The following is a 19,006-nucleotide window of genomic DNA, read 5'->3' as shown; positions in this document are numbered from 1 at the left end:
GGAAAATAAAAAGAACACATAGGAGACCAGAAAGATCTAAAATGTTAACAATCTGAGAAAGAAATATGGTACAGCTGTTTTAACAAGGACTCAAAACTGTTTCAGCATTGTCACTTACTACCTTGCTGACCTCAGACTCAGAGTTACAGTCTGATCTATTAAAAAAAGACAATTCTATTTAATCTCAATCATACCATTGTGGAAAAAAGTCATTTAGGATGCAAAACCAAGAAACCAAACCCAATGCCATCTAGTCGATTCCAACTCATAGCAACCCTATGCAAGCACCTAGCATGAATGTGGCATTCAATAAGTACGCCCCTCCCTTCTCTAATAGTACATATTTTTCAGCTGATAACCTTAATGTCACTAACCTATTGCCACTGAGCTGATTCCAAGTCCTAGCAACCCTATAAGGAGCACTGGTGGCTCCGTGGTTAAGTGCTCGGCTGCTAACTGAAAGGTCGGCAGTTCAAGTGAGCCCACCAGGCGCTCCAGGGGAGAATGATGTAGCAGTCTGCTCCTGTAATGATTACAACCTTGGAAATCCTATGGGGCAGTTCTACTCTGTACTAGAGGGTCACCATAAATTGGAATCGACTCAGTGACAATGGGTTTGGTTTGGTTGGCCAGAACAGACAAATTAGTCTTGGAGAAATGGGTTCTAGTGCTACTGCTGCCTATAAAAATCTATTATTGAGACATTTTCAAAAGTTAATGTTTGACTGAGTCATATACAGAATGATATCTGATTAAACATATGTGTAGATGATAAATGCTACTAGAAAGTATAACTATAATTAACATCAGAACCTTAAATATCAAAGTAATAAATCCATGTATAAATCTCAGATCTTTTCTTACCTTAGCTCTGTGTTCAACGTTTGCTTTTCTATCAAGCAGAAGACTAACCACTTCAGTTCTTCCTTGGAAGCAGGCTAAGGTAAGGGCAGTGTTCCGATTGGTTTCTATTTGAGCATTTATGTCAGAGCCCATGTCTAACAGGAGCTTAACAGCAGCTGTGTGTCCATTCATAGCTGCTAACATCAGAGGAGAAATGCCCAATTTGCTACCAGTTCTGGGGATAGAGATAAGGGGAGAACAACAACAACAACAAAAATATATATATATACACACACACATATTTTAAACGAACAAAAAAAAGACAGTAACAAAATTCTTTGTAAGATTATTTAAAATCACCATTCTTCTCAACCTACTAACAGTAAATCTATGAGATATTATCCACACTCCATTAGAAATCTTTTACTATGAACTTTTTCAACATAATGACTTAGTCTGGACTTTCCATCCTAGTATACACATTTGCTTGTTTTTGATAAAAACTCATCAAGAAGACGTGTTTTCTCTTAATACCATAATACAGTAATTTATATTTCAAGTCCTGTGTCAATAGTTTTAATTAAAGAAAATTAATTTTTTAAAAACTCTCCCACAATTTGGAGTCTAACTTTTTAGTAAAGGAATTTCCTAAACATAGCATCAAAAAAAGTAGATGCTCTACAAATATCTCTAACATAACACTCTTACTAAATAAGTAGAGAGAATAAGCTTGCCTAGAATTAATCTCGGCTCCTGCATTTAGTAATATTTTGATGATGTTCACATAGCCACCAGAAGCAGCCAGGCTCAGAGGTGTGTAATCAGAAACATTTCTGTGTTCTTTATTTGCCCCTCGAGCTAAGAGTAGCTCCACCACCTAGAAATAAAATTAAAAAAAAAAGTGTTTTCTTAGTATGATGAGACAATTTTTGATGTATTTCTGATTTCTCCTTTCATCTGATATATTTTATGACAGAAGACATGAAAGGCCCTTCTTTCATCCTCTGTATAAAACCAGCCTCTTTCTTTCCGCAAGAGTCATAGAAGCCAACAAAGAAATAACTTGTCAAGTAAAACCCATTTAGTAATCTGTTGAAATGTGTGTCCACGGAAGATCTGGGCCTCATATATTGTCATGACCTGCTATTTTGGAAATTGGTACTTATGTATTATTATACCACATAGTGGTAAAATAGAAGACTAAGGGACAAGACTTTTTTCATTTTATACATACGCATGTGCCGAAAACACATTTTTAACTTTCAATCAATAACTAAACATTTAAGTAAAAAACAATATTTATTTACCTATATTTTACTATGAAGTTTTAAATATACAGAAGTTGAAAAAATTTACAGTAAACACCCAAATACACATATTTATATTCTACCATCGATATTCTACTATAATTACTTTACAACTATTTATCTTATTTTTTGATGCATTTCAAAGTAAATTGAAGACACTTGGCAATTTCCCCTACTTCAGCACATGTATCACTGAGTAGACCATGTATTAAGGATATTTTGGGGGTGAAACTTACATACAACATAAATGCTCAAAGCTTAAGCATACATTCACTGAGTTTTGACAAATGCATAAACCTATATATAATCTAAACCCCTATTATTCATTTCATACCCCTTCCCAATCAGTCCCCACTAACAATAGTTTCATCTGTTTTAGATCTTCGTATAAAGGAAATCGCACAGTATGTACTCTTGATTTTAAGGCTTCTCGCACTCAGCATAATGTTTCTGGGTTTATCGGTATTTCTTTTTGCTGTTTGGTATGAGTACGTATGAGTATGGAGACTGGTGGTGTAGTGGTTAAGAGCTATGGCTGCTAACCAAAAGTTTGGCAGTTCGAATCCACCAGGTGCTCCTTGGAAACCCTATGGGGTAGTTCTACTCTGTCTGGTAGGGTCGCTGTGAGTCAGAATCAACTCGACAGCAACTTAATTTTTTTAATGAGTACATATGCCATATTATGCCTTCAGCCTCTTGACACCTTTGTTGCTTCCAATTTTGGGGTATTATGAATAAAGTTACTATGAACATTCTTGTGGAAATATGTTTTCATTACTCATTGGTTTCATCTAGTGACAGTATTTCTGGATGTATGTTTAATTTTATAAGAAATTGCCAGACAATTTCCCCAAGTGATATAGTATTTTATAATCCCATCAACAATGCATTCTTGCCAACATTTGGTGTTGCCAGTTTTTTTAACTCTAGCCATTCAGGTGGATGTGTGCTGGTATCATTATCAGGATTTTAACTTGCATTTCTCTGATGACTAAAATATTTAGCACTTATTCAAATGCTTATTGACCATTCACACATCTCTTGCACACTATGTCATTTACAGCACAAAAAAATTCCTTTTACACAAATACTAGTATTTTCATCCTCATTTTACAAATGAGGCACAGGGAAGTTAAGGATTGTTCAGGGTCATAGCTCTTGCCCTTCCTCTTACTCGCTATTAATAGCAAATATTAATATTAAATGTATACCAATCGCCTCCACTGTGGATTACAGAAGAAAAATATGAATGTATTCACATTATCAACCAGAAGGAACAACACAGTAGGGACAGGTCCCTTATCCTTTCTTGTGCAGAACATCCCTGGTAGCAAGTGCATCTAGCTATCCATATACGTATCTCCTCCAAACATAAAAGGGCAAAAGTACAGAAGAGACAAGCAAAAACTGTCGGAAAAAAAATCATTCCTGTTTTATCACTAAGCTCTAATTCTTTTTAACCCATAAATCTAAATATAAAATCATTGCTCTGACAAATAAAATCATGTGAGTTAAGAGTATGCCTTTGCTAAACAAAGATGAAAACAATTACACTGGGGGAAATGTTACCTCCTGTCTTCCCCCAGAACAAGCCAAGGACAGTGGTGTGTCCTTGGTTCTTTCTGACTGGGCTTCAATGTCTGCACCATTGTCCAGCAATATTTCCACAACACCAACATGACCAGCTGTAGCAGCCAAGATGAGTGGAGTAAAACCTGGAGAAAAATAATGATCTTCTCACTACATGCTAAGCAAAGGAAAAATATTAAGCATCAAAACAGGGCTAGAAGTAGTACTTCACACAACACAAATATATCAGGGCAACGGTTAACAAAATTTGGGTATACCTTTCTTATCTCGGTGCTCAATACTAGCTCCTCTCTCTAGCAGAGTTTGTACCAGTTCCTCATGGCCCCCAGCACAGGCAAGTGTCAGCGCTGTGTCATGGTTACTCTCAGTCTGTAAAAGATCAATTATTTTTGTTAATTAGATAATTTAAAATGTTAATATTAATTACATAATATGCACAAATACCAAATGCTCACATACGTATGTACCACTTTGCTAGATCAAACATTTGAATAGTAAATTGCATTTATTTTTTTATTTTTTTGTTTTTAGTAACAAAGCTGTGATTTTTTTGTAGACTACAAATAGCCACTATGAGCAACTCATAAAGCAAGTATGGAAAGCAAAAAGGGTAATTTTCAACCATATGCTGTTTTCAACTACATGATTAAAAGAAATACCATGGACTCACTTTTACTTCCATCCATAATGGAGTAACATAGACTGGATTTACCATTCCATTTTAAACAACTTCAAAAAAAAAAAAAAAACTATTTGAAATGATGGTGTCTAGATAGACAGTAAAGGGCAATGATCCCTGAGAATGGAAAAGAATAACCCAACTTAATTCCTGTAGAGTTTCCATGTTACAGTACATGGGGTGGTACCCAGCCTTGCAGTCTTCCTAAATTGAAAAGGCAAAGTTCCAAGAGGTCAAGATGGATAGAATTTCTGAGACAGATTACTAGAGAGGAGAGAGCTGCACAGAGAAGGTACTCCGGGCATCTGCAGAAGGTCCCAGGTCTTCTTCGGCTGAGTGCTGATTAGCTCATGTGTGTGGCAAAACTACTGGAGGACAAGGGAAAAATAACTAGGCTAAACAACACCCAGAGCTCACAAAGGAGCAGGAACAGTTCCATTGCCACCAACCAGATTGGAAAGACTTTCAAACACACAAGACATTAAAGAAGAATCCTCAGTAGTGGGGCCAAACTAGATGCTGTAGATCTACCTACCAAAACTAAAGAGTAGGCCTTGAAATGAAAAATTAGTTTCTAAGTAACACAGCTGCATTCTAGAACAAAGCCCCAAAATATCTGAAGGAACATACAAAAAAATACCATGTATTTTGAAGGCAATTATAATTGCAATTAAAATACAGTATGACATACAGTATAGACAACCAGCAGTCAAGACGTTACACAGTTTATATACAATTTACTTCTGACTTTTGATGACCTTTAATGGTAGTGACCAATACTGGACCTACCAGTGGCCAGACCAGATGTAGTTCTATCATAGTTTATATGCTTATGTAATAAACGAATTAAATTCTTATATTTTTAGTACTCTAAACTTGTGTCCAAAAAGGCAACTAGCAACGTTTGGCTACTGGCACTTGAAATATATCTAATGTGACTTAGAAAAGGAAATTTAAACTGTATTTAAATTTAAAAAACTGGTAGTTCAGTTACTGGAAAACTGTTAAAAACTTCGTTAAATGAATCTGTTTTTTCAACTGTATATTTAATCAAATCCAAATACAGATCTAGTGTTTCCAATGAAGACCAAACTGAAATATACTCTAAGTAGAGTAACCAACTATCCCGGTTTGCCTTGACTGGGGGAGTTCCCTGGGATCCAGGGATGTGGAACTTTTGGTGCTAAAACTAAGTCTGTCCTAGGCAAACTATGATGATTTGATCACCCTGGGTGTAAGTAACATACACAATAGATTTAGAAGACATTAATACAAAAAAAAGTAAAGTATCTCATTAGTAATTTTTTTGTATTGACTGCATGTTGAAACAATATTGTGGATATATCAAATTAAATATGTTCTTAAAATTCGTTCCACCTTTTTTTTTTTTTTTAACGCAGCTACTAGAAAATGTAAAATTACATGTGTCTGGCATTGTTTTTATACTGGACAGTACACAACTCTAAGCTATCTTTTCTGTCATTTTCACACATGTACCTCTTTTATAACATCTGTCACTAATCTGCCTTATGCTATAATAGTTATGTGTCTACTACCTTCAAAGGACTATAAATTCCTGTAATATAAGGAACATGTCTTATATGTGTTGGCATTTTCACCTATAAGTGATGCTCTGCCCAGGAAACAATAAATGATAGTTAAGTCAAATGACAATAGCTATAAAGGGTCACAGATTTAAAGACTATTACTACACTATATATATGTGAAATATTTACTTACTGTGTTTACCATATTTATGTTTACTATACTTACATACTATCACATTATGTTTATTATATTTATATAATAAATATAAAGGGGAAAGGCATATTCTCTCAGAATGTCAGTAACTCTAACAACTAAACTCCATCATAAAAAAATGAGTAACAAGAGACAAAAAGCAGAATCGATAACGAGTCAAGAAATAAGAAAAAGCCTACTAGTTGGTGATGAAGAAGGGAGACCGCAAAAGCTGCTCTGCAGAAGAGGCTGGCAGAGAGCAGAGCTACTGACTGCAGAGATCAAGGATGGCCACAAGGGAGAGATGCACCAACTACAACAACGGAGAAGGACATGAATACTTAAATGAGTTACAGCTCTGATTGTTTCACAGTATTTGATCTTCATTTTAGATTTATAAAGAAGGGATTATGTCCTATTTCAGAGAAACAGCTTTTTTTCTTTCAGAAGTTCAGAGAAATAACTTTCCAACGGTCACACTGATAATAACTAGTAGGGATGGGGTTAAAAAATTCAAGAGGATTTTCTTGATAACAAAACCCTGCTTTTCTGATTACATCGTAGAGCATCCCTAAAGCATAGCAGGCTATGGTCAACACAATGTTATGTTTACCTGCCTTAGGCATTTTCTACATTACTGTGTATACAGTCAGCACAAGAGACAAGTTTATGATACACATTATGAGAATTCTAAACTTCTTTCAGGACTCAAAGAGTAAATCAGGAAAGCTGTGCCAATCTTAAATGGAGAATGAAGAGACATATAAAATTTGAAAAAGATAAGCACAGGAAATCTTAGTGGATCAGTAAACCAGGACTCTGCTATTTACTCTATTTTTTTTTTTTTTAGTCAAGTACGAGTAAATACAGGCCCTGCTACTAGGAGCTTACTGATTACCTACTACCATGTAGGCAAAATTTAGGTTCCAACCATGAGAGAAGTATAAATATTATAAAGAGTTAAGGAAAAAGGATTTAAAGCTGAGAAAAAGAGCTAGTCAAATTCCTTGGGAAATTCAAGTTAAGAGTGTTTAGCTGCCCTGTACTTCTAAAAAAAAACCCAGTGTCTACAATACGGAAAATTCAAACAACTAATGCTTTAGGAGTCTTTTTAATATATAATGAAAGAATTTAAAGATTCTTAAGTAAGGCCTTTTCAAACTACAGACCCACACAGTCCTAAAATGGTAAAAAAAAAAAAAAATCTGCTGCTTCATAACATGTCAATAAGCAAATTAACTGAAGCAGAAGTCATGTTATATTGGTTGTTCAAGAAGCAACGTTATTTGCTATGTATCTAGGAGGAAGTCCCAAACCTGAAAGGAGAGATGCTCAGACCATTTTTAAGAGTTCATCCAAGTTTCTATCCTTTTAGTCTACGGTACCATAAAACTCTTTCTTCACCATAAAACTGGCCATTCCATAATGTTGTCATTATGATTCTCATTTATTAACAAAAAAAAGGTAAAATCATATTCAATGTAAAAATTTACTATAAATTATCAACGTGACTATTCAATTTTGCTAAGAATATCTAAGAGTGAAAAAGAAATGAACACTTTAAACGAACTCAAGTTGAGAAAACATGCCTGAACTGTATATATATATACTTATTACTCTGAAAGTGATTAAACTGCTTTGAAAACTATTAGACTTTAAGAGCTGAATTTTTTAGACCTCCACAGTCTTCCCAATCCCAAACATCTCAGTCTTTAAGCAAGCGGATTACATGTAAGCTTAAGTAGAACAGCCCTTTAGGGTATTTAATAAATGATAATAAATAAAATGAATTAACCTATTCAAAACTTGTTCCTGTTCATGTGAACAAGCAGCATGCATGTATTTTAAAATAGAATGCTTTAATGGCAGCAATTATATATCACTATTAACACGTTTTTCCTGGCCCCTTTGTCGTTTTAAATCATTGTGATGAGATTGTTCTTTGTACTGTAAAACTAGTAGTAGGAATAGAAAAATATAACCAAATGATATTTACAGAATTAAAACAATTCCACAAGTTTTATATTTTCAGCCTTTATAGTAAATAAGTTAAATCTAACATTTGACCCTTTTAAAAATAATGAATATCTTAATTATTAAAAACTGAAGAAAGCAAAATTATATACAAAATGAGTATTTTAAAAAATAGCCTTGAGAAGTTTAAGAATAAACTACAAGCAATTCAGATACATGAACAACATGTGGTGTGCAAGGAGCTGAACACAAGTTTTTACAACCCATGAACAAAACAACTGGTTCTTTCTCACTTTCAGTGGCTTCTATAGTTAATCAAAATTTCATACAATTAACTGCAAAAATTTCATACAATTAATTACAAACATATATTTAATTAATTCAATGGTATTCAACTCTAACCTGGATTACTGTTTCATATAAAAACCAATGCTCTTAAAATCCCTACTTGATTCCTAATTTCTGTATGTAGGGTCAGTGCCCAAGAATAAGTTTGGTTATACCATTCAAGTAAAAGAAAAACATCAGAGCTGTGCCATCAAAAGTAGTCTCAAATAATTCCTTCAAACTATCATTTACTGATGTTTCTTAAAACTGATTTTGTTACATGACAGCACCGTAAAACCAAAACCAAACCCACTGCCATCAAGTCACCTCTGACTCACAGCAACCCTATAGGACAGAGCAGAACTGCCCCATAGGATTTCCATGGAGCAGCTGGTGGATTCGAACTGCTGACCTTTTTTAGTTAGCAGCTGAGCTCTTAACCACTGTGCCACCAGGATTCCAACAGCACAGTATATAATATTAATTGTAAAAGTCTTGAAAATATTCAGATAACTCGATTCAATAAAAACATATGACAGCTGGAGAGCACCTATGGCACATATTTTCATACAAAAAGTGATTTCTTGTTGTAAAACAAGGTTTGGGGAACTTTATAAAAAGAAAAAATCTTTAGCATTCTTCAACGTTCAGAAATTAAAATGATGATCCTTGCTAAAAATATCCGTTGTAAATAATTAAAAAGTTTAAGGTGTAATCCTTTTTTCAAGAGTCGTTGGCATTTTAAAAGGAGACTAAAGTTTTAAAAAATTAGCATCTTTTTTGTTTTTACTTAATGTTTAGTGCAAATAGGCAGTATGGCCACGGAAAGGTGCTAAAAAGATGCAAAGAGGAAAGGCAAAAGATAATGCTTGACCATCTAGGTGGTGGACCCAAATTCTAAAAAATGTTCACACCTAAGGTAACAACTAAAAAAACATGTAGAATACTGCTGTGGTTAAGAGCATTGATTCTAGAGCCAAAGCACCTAGCTTATTCGTGAAAGCTGACTCCACTACTTATTAGCTGTTGGGCAAGGTAGTTAATATCTTTACGTCAGTTTCCTCATCTGTAAAATACGAATAATAGTACCTACACTTTATGGGACTATTATAAAGATTAAAGAAGTCAATAATTGGTAAAGCATGTATAATGTGAACTGCACATGTTTATCTATTTGTTAAATAAATCAAAGATACAAGTATTAGAGAATGTTTAATCTTTCAATATACAAGACAAATCTTGGAATTTTTTCATGATATTACTAGTCTGTTATGGCACAAAGCACTGTCACACATAAACCAAAATATCCCCATTATGACAGATCTTATAGAATTTTTTAGTATCTAGAAAAAATTTCAGATGGATTGAGTACAAATGGATCCCACTTTTACTACTTAGTGTCTCTTTGGTATCATAGAAACTAGTAAATTAAAACAAAAAAAATGAAAAGTTAAAGGAAAAAAATGGTGAACAACTGTTCCTGAATATTTTTTTTTTTTAATTATTTTTCCCAAAGCAGGAATTGTTTAATGTCCAATCAAGCAATTAACACAGTGGCTGCAACAATGGGCTCAAACAGCAACAACTCTGAAGATGGTGCTGGACCGGGCAGTGTTCCCTTCTATTGCACTTAGGGTGTCTATGAGTTGAAGCTGACTTGACAGCACCTAACAACAATAAACTAGCAATTATGATAAACTCCACGGAAAGGAGTGTAATGTGTGTTAAGTTACCCCAACAAATGCAAAACCTCAATGTATAGACCAGATAAACAGGAAGTAGATTTTTAAGGATCCAGAGTCAGATCATTTTAAACAATCGTTACAACTGAGTTTAAAATGTAATTCATTTAAAAAAAATTTTATATGTAACTTCTCAGAAATTAATCTATTTTATATAAAGCCCGGTAGCATAGTGCTTAAGAGTTTGCTAACCAAAAGGCTGGCAGTTTGAATCCACCAGGTGCTCCTTAGAAACTATGTCGGGCAGTTCTACTCTGTCCTATAGGGTCGCTATGAGTCAGAATCTACTTGACGACAGTGGGTTTTTTTATATTAAACAATGGAGCCCTGATGGCGCAGCGATTAAGAGCTATGGCTGCTAATGAAAAGGTCAGCTGTTTGAATCTACCAGCAGCTCCTTGGAAACCCTACAGGGCAGTTCTACTCTGTCCTATATGGTTGCTATGAGTCGGAATAGACTTGACAGCACGGGTTATATTAAACAATAAAATCACGACCACACTTGGAGGAACTTTTCTCTGACTGTTTTCTTTAAAAACATCTTTAAAAAAGAATTTCTTTTGTATTTTGGTGAAGTATTTACTTTTGCATGTAGATCAAGTCTTGGTCCCACAAAAATCAGAAAACATATACTTCCGGCTAAAACAGTTTTGTAGCAAAGAATTGGGTGAGTATAATGCAAATCCATTGTGAAGTTCATTCCAATTCTCCAATGTTAGCAACATTAAATGCAAATCATTGTGGTCTGTCATGTGAATGCCTGATATATTTAAAAAAAAGAGGATGTACTGCAAGGTAGTTAAGAATGAGGCCTTTGAAGTCAAACAGACCCAAGTTTGAATTCCAGCTCCACCACTTCATAGCTAAGTATTCTCTCTTATCTTTACCTTCCTCATCAGGGAAATTGGGTGATTCAAGTTCTGAAAATGAGATTAGAGAATTCTTTAAAAACCATCCCTGACATGCTTTAAGTGTTCAAAAGAAAATGTTAGCACATATAAAATAATAAATATTTGGGAAGCAAGGAAGAACAGAAAAGAAATTCCTTTTTCACAGTGTTACTAAGAAACATTTTTATTAAAAAAGAGTTTATAGTCATAGGTTAAGAGTACATGCCTTTAATGGTCCACACAACACACACAGACATACACACTTTTCCCGAAATTCAGGTTTATAAGGATCATTTATAAAACGAACAGTTTTATAATGTACTTTGACCCCTAGCTATTATTCAAAAAATGAAAATTAAAAAAACTGCAACATTTCTCAGTGCTGAAGAAGGCTATATACCTCTTCTAGGCTAGGCTTCTTCAGCCTTTTGTCAGGAAAAAAAAGAATTATTCTCTCCAATTTTACTTCTGTCCTGAAATTTCATGGTAAACTCATTTAAAAAACAAATAATTTACTTGAAAGCTCTCCAGCTTTCTAAAGCTCAATATAAACAGTGTCTTTTTTCCCCCACATTATTTCTTCAGATCATCTGAAGAGATAAAAAGTGCTTTTCATCCCCTGGGAGTCTTTTAACAGCTAAATTCTATAGACACAAATATATAGGCTCAAATATATAGGCTCAGCAAGACCAGAATTTTCAAAGATAAAATAAATGCAATTAAGCATATATGATATATAAGAATAAAATCTATAAATATTAGAGTCGTTTTTCTTTTATATGCCATTCATTGTGTATTTTAAGGCATTATCTTATTTCAGATTAGATGAAAATATGTACTAATCTTAAATTATTTCTTTTTACATCTTCTTCCAAACTAGAATAGTTTAAAAAAAAAAAAAAAAAGGATTATATGATGACCCTGGAAATCAGGCCATTGCATCATACTTATCAGTAATAATGTATATTTACTATTTTTTTATGTGGATTTTAATTTATTTATAATTGTGGCTCATGTCTGCCTGGAGATAAAGCAGTAGATGATTTTACTAAGGACGATAAGGTCATTTAAAGGAGATAAAGATGGTTTAAGTCACTAAATGTTAACACTACTTTTATGATGGTATAATTCCAGTTAAAAACCATCTCTCCTAAATTCAGGGCTTACCTGTGCATCAATATCAATGGCAGGGTAGATAGGAAGCATGGCTGAAGGAGAGATGATAGGACTTGGAGTTGGAGTCTGAGGTTGGGAAATGGAAGCAGCAATACTGTGGGTAGGAGTGTTTGACATTGCAGATGCTCTTCCACTGACTGCTGTTGAACAAAATAACTGTACTTAATAAGGATGAAACACAGTTAGGTAACAGTAAGAATTAGTTATCAGAAAAGACTAAAAGACTTTTAAAAACAATATCTCTACAGGGAGCCTGCCACAGCACTAACTACTCATTTTCCTAGCGATTTCTAATTTTGGATGACAGTCCAAAATCAAAATGTATATGAGTAACCCATTTTCTAAATAATCTGTTTGAAAAACGAATTCCCTCTTATGATATGTAGTCACAAAACCTTAATTCAAAATAACTAAAAATAAAAATATATTCATGTATTAAAATTAAATATAAATGCAAATGGAAAGTTGTCCATTATATCTTCTTAATTAGAAAGAGAATAAAAGGAAAAGCAGTTAAGTTCAGAAGAAGAAAAATATGATTCTTACTTGGTAATTTCACACCTTTTATTCTAGAACTAATGAAAATAATATCACTGTTTGGATGGAGAGAATCCTGTTATCTAATCACATAAGTACCTCCTACTATTCTACTAACTGTAGATTTGAGGAAAGTAATATTCTGTATCGCAGCCCTCAGTATGACAGCATATCCAAATATAAAGATTTGATCCTGACACAGAAATGTAGTTTCTCACATGAAGGATTATTCTGAGGGGGGTAAAATGCCCACCAATCAATCCAGTATATCACACTGACTTATAAGGACAAAATTTAAAAATTAGGGTAAAAATAAATGTAGTCACACAATCATCTTTCAAATATGGATTATTGTTAGTTCTTCTAAGTATGATTTTGCCATGCTGTTGTTTTCAACAATATGCAACTTAAGAACGGGCTAATTGGGTCAGTACTTGAAGTGGAAGAATTCCAAAGGTAGTAACATATTGTAGATTCAGTTGAGGGTACTTTATTCCCTCATCAACTCACTTCTAAAATTGATATGTGAATGTTATTCCATTTTCTCCCTTTTAAAAATGTTATATTATTAAAGTATGGGCATTAATCTTCCAATGATCAACAGCATTGTGGATGTGTGTTACCAACGAAGTTATCAACTACATCAGACAGAAAACAATCATGATTCACAACTGGATCTGAAACCAGCAGACTGGCAAAAGAAGTTTATGACCCTGCCAAGAACAAAACTGAAATTGATCTAGTTATAATTATAACATGATTGCCAAATTAAGAAATCTATTTTACATGAAATTCTTAGTTCAGGCACAAACATACACTATACATTATAGCAACACACATTCTGTAATTATACATGCTTAAGTCCACTTAAAAGCCAAAGGAAAAACGAAGAAAGAAACACTGAATTCTTAAAGAGATCCCAACCAATAGAAAAGGGCATGTACTAATATATTAAATTGATCATCTAATGACCTCGATATTGTTACTGCATAGTAATAGCTTTATATTTTAAGAAAAGAATCAAGGTAATCATATCAAATTTATAGTTCTTAAAATAGACTCCAGATTCTCCTTTGATGGGATTTACACAAATGTAAATGCTAAATACAAAAAGTAGCTTAAACAGGATGTCCAAAGCACTGGTTTTTATTTAATGACAAGTAAAAAATCTAAGCTTTACTGTTAAATGACTAAATTATTTTCAACATTTCAATTCAAGTAATTTCTTTTACAGTCTACTAAAATGAGAGAATTTTCTTACTTTGATCAAATTGGTTGTTCTTATCACCTTATCTGAAAGGAGATAGGAAAAATCAATTCCCCTATTTCACCTCCTTTGGGGTACCTATGAAATAAAACTGAATAACTACATCTGACATCCATACATTCTCTATAGTTAAAAGGAACAACTGTAAAAATGCAGGTACCTGGAGAAACTCTGGTACAGATCTTTGTATGAAAAATCTCCATTTCAGGGTTAGATTTTTAGAGAGGGAGAACCACACACTGAGAAAAACTTTAACATAAAAAAGAGGGGAACTTGAGACCTCAGCAAACGCAAGGTGTTAAAACTGGTTAAAAAGGGAACTGATTTTGCTTTGGTAAGTACAAGGAATAGGGAGAGCAAGAGATTTTCACCAGCCAAATAGTAGAGAAAAAAAATGGAACTTGAAGACAGCAGGCTAACAAATGGGTGCTAAGGAATAAAGAGGAAAGGCTATGCTGCAGGGAGAGATGGAAGAATATGAGTCTAGTAAAACCAAAAACACCAAACCCATTGCCATCGAGTCGATTCCAACTCATAGTAACCCTAGAGAACAGAATAGAACTGCCCCACAGAGTTTCCAAGGAGCGCCTGGTGGATCTGAACTACAGACTTTTTGGCTAGCAGCCATAGCACTTAATTGCCATGCCACCAGGGTTTCCATGAATCTAATATCTTATAATAAATTAAAAAACCCAAAGAAGGGAATGAAAATGGTCATCTGTCAACTCAAAGAACTTTTAACATGGATGTTTAAAGAACGAGGCCTTGGATGTGAACGAGTATATGTGTATGTGTGCGCGCACAGGCATGCCGAGAGGGGCGGGTTCCAGGTAGGCAGTTGGAGGTTTTTATCCTATTCTTCTGGTCCTCTCTCCTCTCCCCATATAAATGAGCATAGTAAAGAAATAAAGTATTTTTATATTATGACAAGTATGTCATATTTCTTGAAAGATGTGGTATTCAAAAAAAATTTTTAATGTCAACACCTGGAACGAACATATGTAGAACTTAATTGTTTCAGTTTGTTATGTGTGTCAACAGAAAAGCTACTTTAAACCCTTTTATAATTCTGATCAGCATAAAAACTGTACAACAAATCATTGTTGATAACTATGCCCACACACATCAGGTAAACTCTGACAGCATATCGAAAAATTTAAAAACAATCATTGGTATGAAATGTGCACTGTTCATTAAAATGCATAAATAATTCTACACATTCTTTGGTAGTTTGAGTGAGACAAGAGAAAGGGCAACATTATAATCTAGATTAACGGCCATGGAAGTAATATCAAATTTGGAATTCATGGCTACTATGCTCCAGTTTTCATAATTTTTTTTTAAACTGCATTCCCAAATGTTATAAACAGCTAATGATTAGTAGTAATTTTCAAATCTATAGAAAAATTGTATACTTATCAATATAAGAACCTTCACAGATTTACCATTAATGATTAATAGCAATTTTTCCAAGGTAGTTATTTCACCTGCTATTCATTTCACATATCACTATCTAGTTGGTACTAAAAGAGGACTAAGACACTTTAGAGGAATCTAGAAGATCTGGTTTCTTAGTTTCTGAATGTTAGCTAAATATCTAACCACTATACAATTTAGTTTTCTTTTATTCTTTTAAAAGATGTAAGTTAAAATTATATATATAATCTCTTTACAACACGTAATGCTACTAAAACATAATTTTAAAATTACATATGAACAAAATAATAAAAGAGGAAGAGATCATAAGAAAAAAAATTTGGGGGGTAATCTAACAGACATGAAGAATTCAACTTTCTTGCATGAACTTACGGCTTAATAACCATTACTTTAGTATGACATGACAATTTAGGAGGACAAACTTTTTTTTTAAAGAACCAAAGGAGGATATTTCTAAAATTATCAAAATGCAATTACATTGTTTTTCCCTTTTCCTTCCTTTTTCTTTTTTTAATGAAGCAAGTTATCCTTCACAGTGTAACACTCTTATGACTTAACCCTGCAAACTCTCATTCCACTACTTTGTTACATAGCTCACAAAAAATAAATACTAAAAACTAAAAGAATCAAAACAACCAAAATATTTCTTCTTGTTAATGAAACTAATTATAATGGAATAAAATTTCTCTGGCTATACATTTAAAAATATATCATCTATAACACTGTTAGGGGACCAAAGCCTCCCATAATACTTTATAAAGAGACTAGACATTAACATTCACAGTATAATTCAGACCCAATTTGGGTTGGTGCTTTATTACTATTGTAAAGGTGTTTAAGAATTTTTTTATTTTTTTTTAAATATCCATCAGGTTTGAAGTCTGATCCATTAGGATAAAGTATTTCTGTTCACAATAAAGTTTCCTGATGTGTCCTACTAGTTTTGCACTTCAGTGTCTATCAATTTTCCAGTTTACTGGTGTGAATACAAAAGCCAAAGCCAAAATTCAGTCTTAGTATTCTGAACTTAAAGGGAAAAAAAAACAAAAATCAACCCCACCACTGAAAAACCTAGATAACCAGCCTACTCAGCTAAGCCAGAAAGTTTCAGTCACTTTTTTTCAATGAGCTAATATTTAATTCGACCTGTATCCATCTGAGAACTTCTGAGATTGAACTAATATTTCTAAAGATATACAGGGGTCAGGAGTCCAAAAACAGTTCTCAAGTTGGGTAACGGCAAAAAAAATTGTGGCACACTCTTATTCGCCTTAAGTAAATCATATTTGATACCTGCTCATAACAATATAAACCCACCTGCCATGATGTCATCCAGCGTGTCATTGAGGGTCTGAGCAGGGCTGGCTACCATTAACCCTTGTTGTGTTTCTGTCAGTATTCCTTGCCCCAGCCCTGCCAACTGTGCTTGGCCCAGTACTGGCTGTCCAACTATCACTCCTTGCAGTTCTGTAAGATTTGCGATGGACCCTGGAGGCAAGGGACCTGCTGCCAGAGGCAAAGCTTGAGGCATCGCCAGAGGCTGGATTGGTGCAAAACCCATCTGAGCAACAGTCGGCTGGGGTTCATCTTTAAGCAAAATGGGATCCACTTGCTGTAAGCGTGCATAGTCTCCCTCAGAAAGCTGTTCTCCAACCCCAACAGGAGTTAGTAGTCCCAAGTGTTGGCAAGACTGTTGCTGCTGCTGCTGAAGTTGAATTCTTTGAGCTTTAACCTCTAGATACTGCTTTTTTAGCTGCTGTTGAGTTTTCAGTTGTAATTCTCTTTCTACTTTCTGTAGTTCCTCCAAGATCTTTTGTTTCTTCTGAATTTGCTCCTCCCTCGTTTTGTTCAGCTCCTCGATCTTCTCCTTGGTAAGTTGGTCAGCATGAGCCAGTTCCAAGGACTGCAGCTGTGCATTCTTTTCTATGGCTTCTTTTATCCTCTGTTCCAGTTCTGTTAACTTTCCCTGAGCCTCTTCTACAATGCTCTCTGGAGACTGATTGGTGATGTAACCCTGTACATCCTGGCTGTTTGCTGGCAAATGGCTGCTGGACTTTTGTTTAGAAGCAGCTGTGTGAAAAAGAAACCCCCTCAGAAGTGCACATGAATGGCATCCTCATTACAGAGTTACTGTTGGGAGGTTTAGTGCCAACAGTTATGCACCAAGTTATCATATCCATAGAAGGTGAAAATGCAGTGTTAAGGAGTTAAAAACAAATCCACCTTCTTTATCATAAATATAAAATGTAGGGATTTTATGTGCATAGAGTAATCTTTGGAAATTAATTCAGAATTTAAAAATATCACAAGGCTAAAATTAGACAATAGTGGGATGCAGGTTTGTGATATCTAAGTGGTGCAATTAAAGCAAAATTCAGTGCTATGTGTAGACACTTCATTTGGTCATAAAGATGTAAAAATTCGTAAGAACAGAAAAATAATGCTAAATTATTAAAGTGTAGGGAATACTTAGACCTATAAGTCAAGGTTTTTCCACATTTTAATACTCTGTGCCTTTTATACACACACACACACACACACACACACACACACTCTCTCTCTCTCTACCCAAACCACTGAGAAATACCAAGAAATTAAAATCCAACTAAATATATCTTTGCTGGGGCCTATCATCTTCAACACCGATAAAGGCAAGATATAAATCCACACATTCACACAGCTACCTGGACAGTAGAGAACTGGGATTTAGTTTCCCTGGAAGAAAAGATGCTGGACTATGCCACCCACTGTCTCTTCTGACAGCCAGGTGAATAAACTGCTCTGGCTACAGGTGTAGTAATCAGTTGTTTTCTATACCAACTGAAAAAGGTGCCAAGGCCCTAGACTGGTAGTAGTGAGTGAAAACAGCTGATGGAAATACTTAGTATTCTTGTTCATAAAAGAATATAGGTAGCCAAAAACCAAAAAATTAAAACCACATTGGATCTTCAGGTAAAACTTCTAAAAAGAAAAACTGATTCGAACTGTTTGTTGTAATGTTTTGGGACATAACTTATAAACATGCATGGGGTAAAATCCACAAATCAAATATGGACCTCAGAATTCTAGAGGAGCAAACAAGCATATCTGAAGTAACTTTGAATTATTGTTTGAGAAAAGATATCCCAGATATAGTCACTCTAAAAAATAAATTTTAACATTTGATCCAACTTGTTAATCTCAGCCTTATATCACTATAGACATGTAAATAAGTAATTTACAAAACTATCACCCAACTATACCCAGACTAAACTTTTAACATGTATAAACTTACTAGTTATTAGAGGAAATCATGGATAATCAGAACTGCATCACAGATGAGCATCTGAATAATTCTAGCATAACTGTTCTACTTTTAACTATCTTCTCTCCAAAAAACATTTTTTGTTGATAAAAAAATCTTTATGCCAACTTAATAAATTTCATTTTTTGTGGAAAAATAATTCAGAATGGCTAGTTTTTTGTAACCTTATCATTTTTACCTTGACAACATGTAA

General features: G+C 34.2%; 1 protein-coding gene across 6 annotated transcripts in view; it reads right to left on the bottom strand.

Annotated features, from left to right (window-relative positions):
* ANKRD17 (ankyrin repeat domain 17) overlaps positions 1-19,006 on the bottom strand; it is a 191,660-nt gene that overhangs the window by 52,546 nt on the left and 120,108 nt on the right. For 4 of the 6 annotated variants that reach the window (XM_049886033.1, XM_049886037.1, XM_049886036.1 and 1 more), the window contains exons 15-20: positions 16,827-17,579; positions 12,260-12,408; positions 3,998-4,109; positions 3,720-3,865; positions 1,578-1,720; positions 865-1,078 (exon numbers count right to left, since the gene is read on the bottom strand). In XM_049886033.1, coding sequence (XP_049741990.1) covers positions 865-1,078; positions 1,578-1,720; positions 3,720-3,865; positions 3,998-4,109; positions 12,260-12,408; positions 16,827-17,579 — 1,517 coding nt within the window. The remainder of the gene's footprint in view (positions 1-864; positions 1,079-1,577; positions 1,721-3,719; positions 3,866-3,997; positions 4,110-12,259; positions 12,409-16,826; positions 17,580-19,006) is intronic. The other 2 variants (XM_049886034.1, XM_049886038.1) reach the window with 2 other exon arrangements.

Source organism: Elephas maximus, chromosome 5 (assembly GCF_024166365.1).
Source record: "Elephas maximus indicus isolate mEleMax1 chromosome 5, mEleMax1 primary haplotype, whole genome shotgun sequence".
Taxonomy (NCBI): Eukaryota; Metazoa; Chordata; class Mammalia; order Proboscidea; family Elephantidae; genus Elephas; species Elephas maximus.
This window is presented reverse-complemented; position numbering and strand designations above follow the sequence as displayed.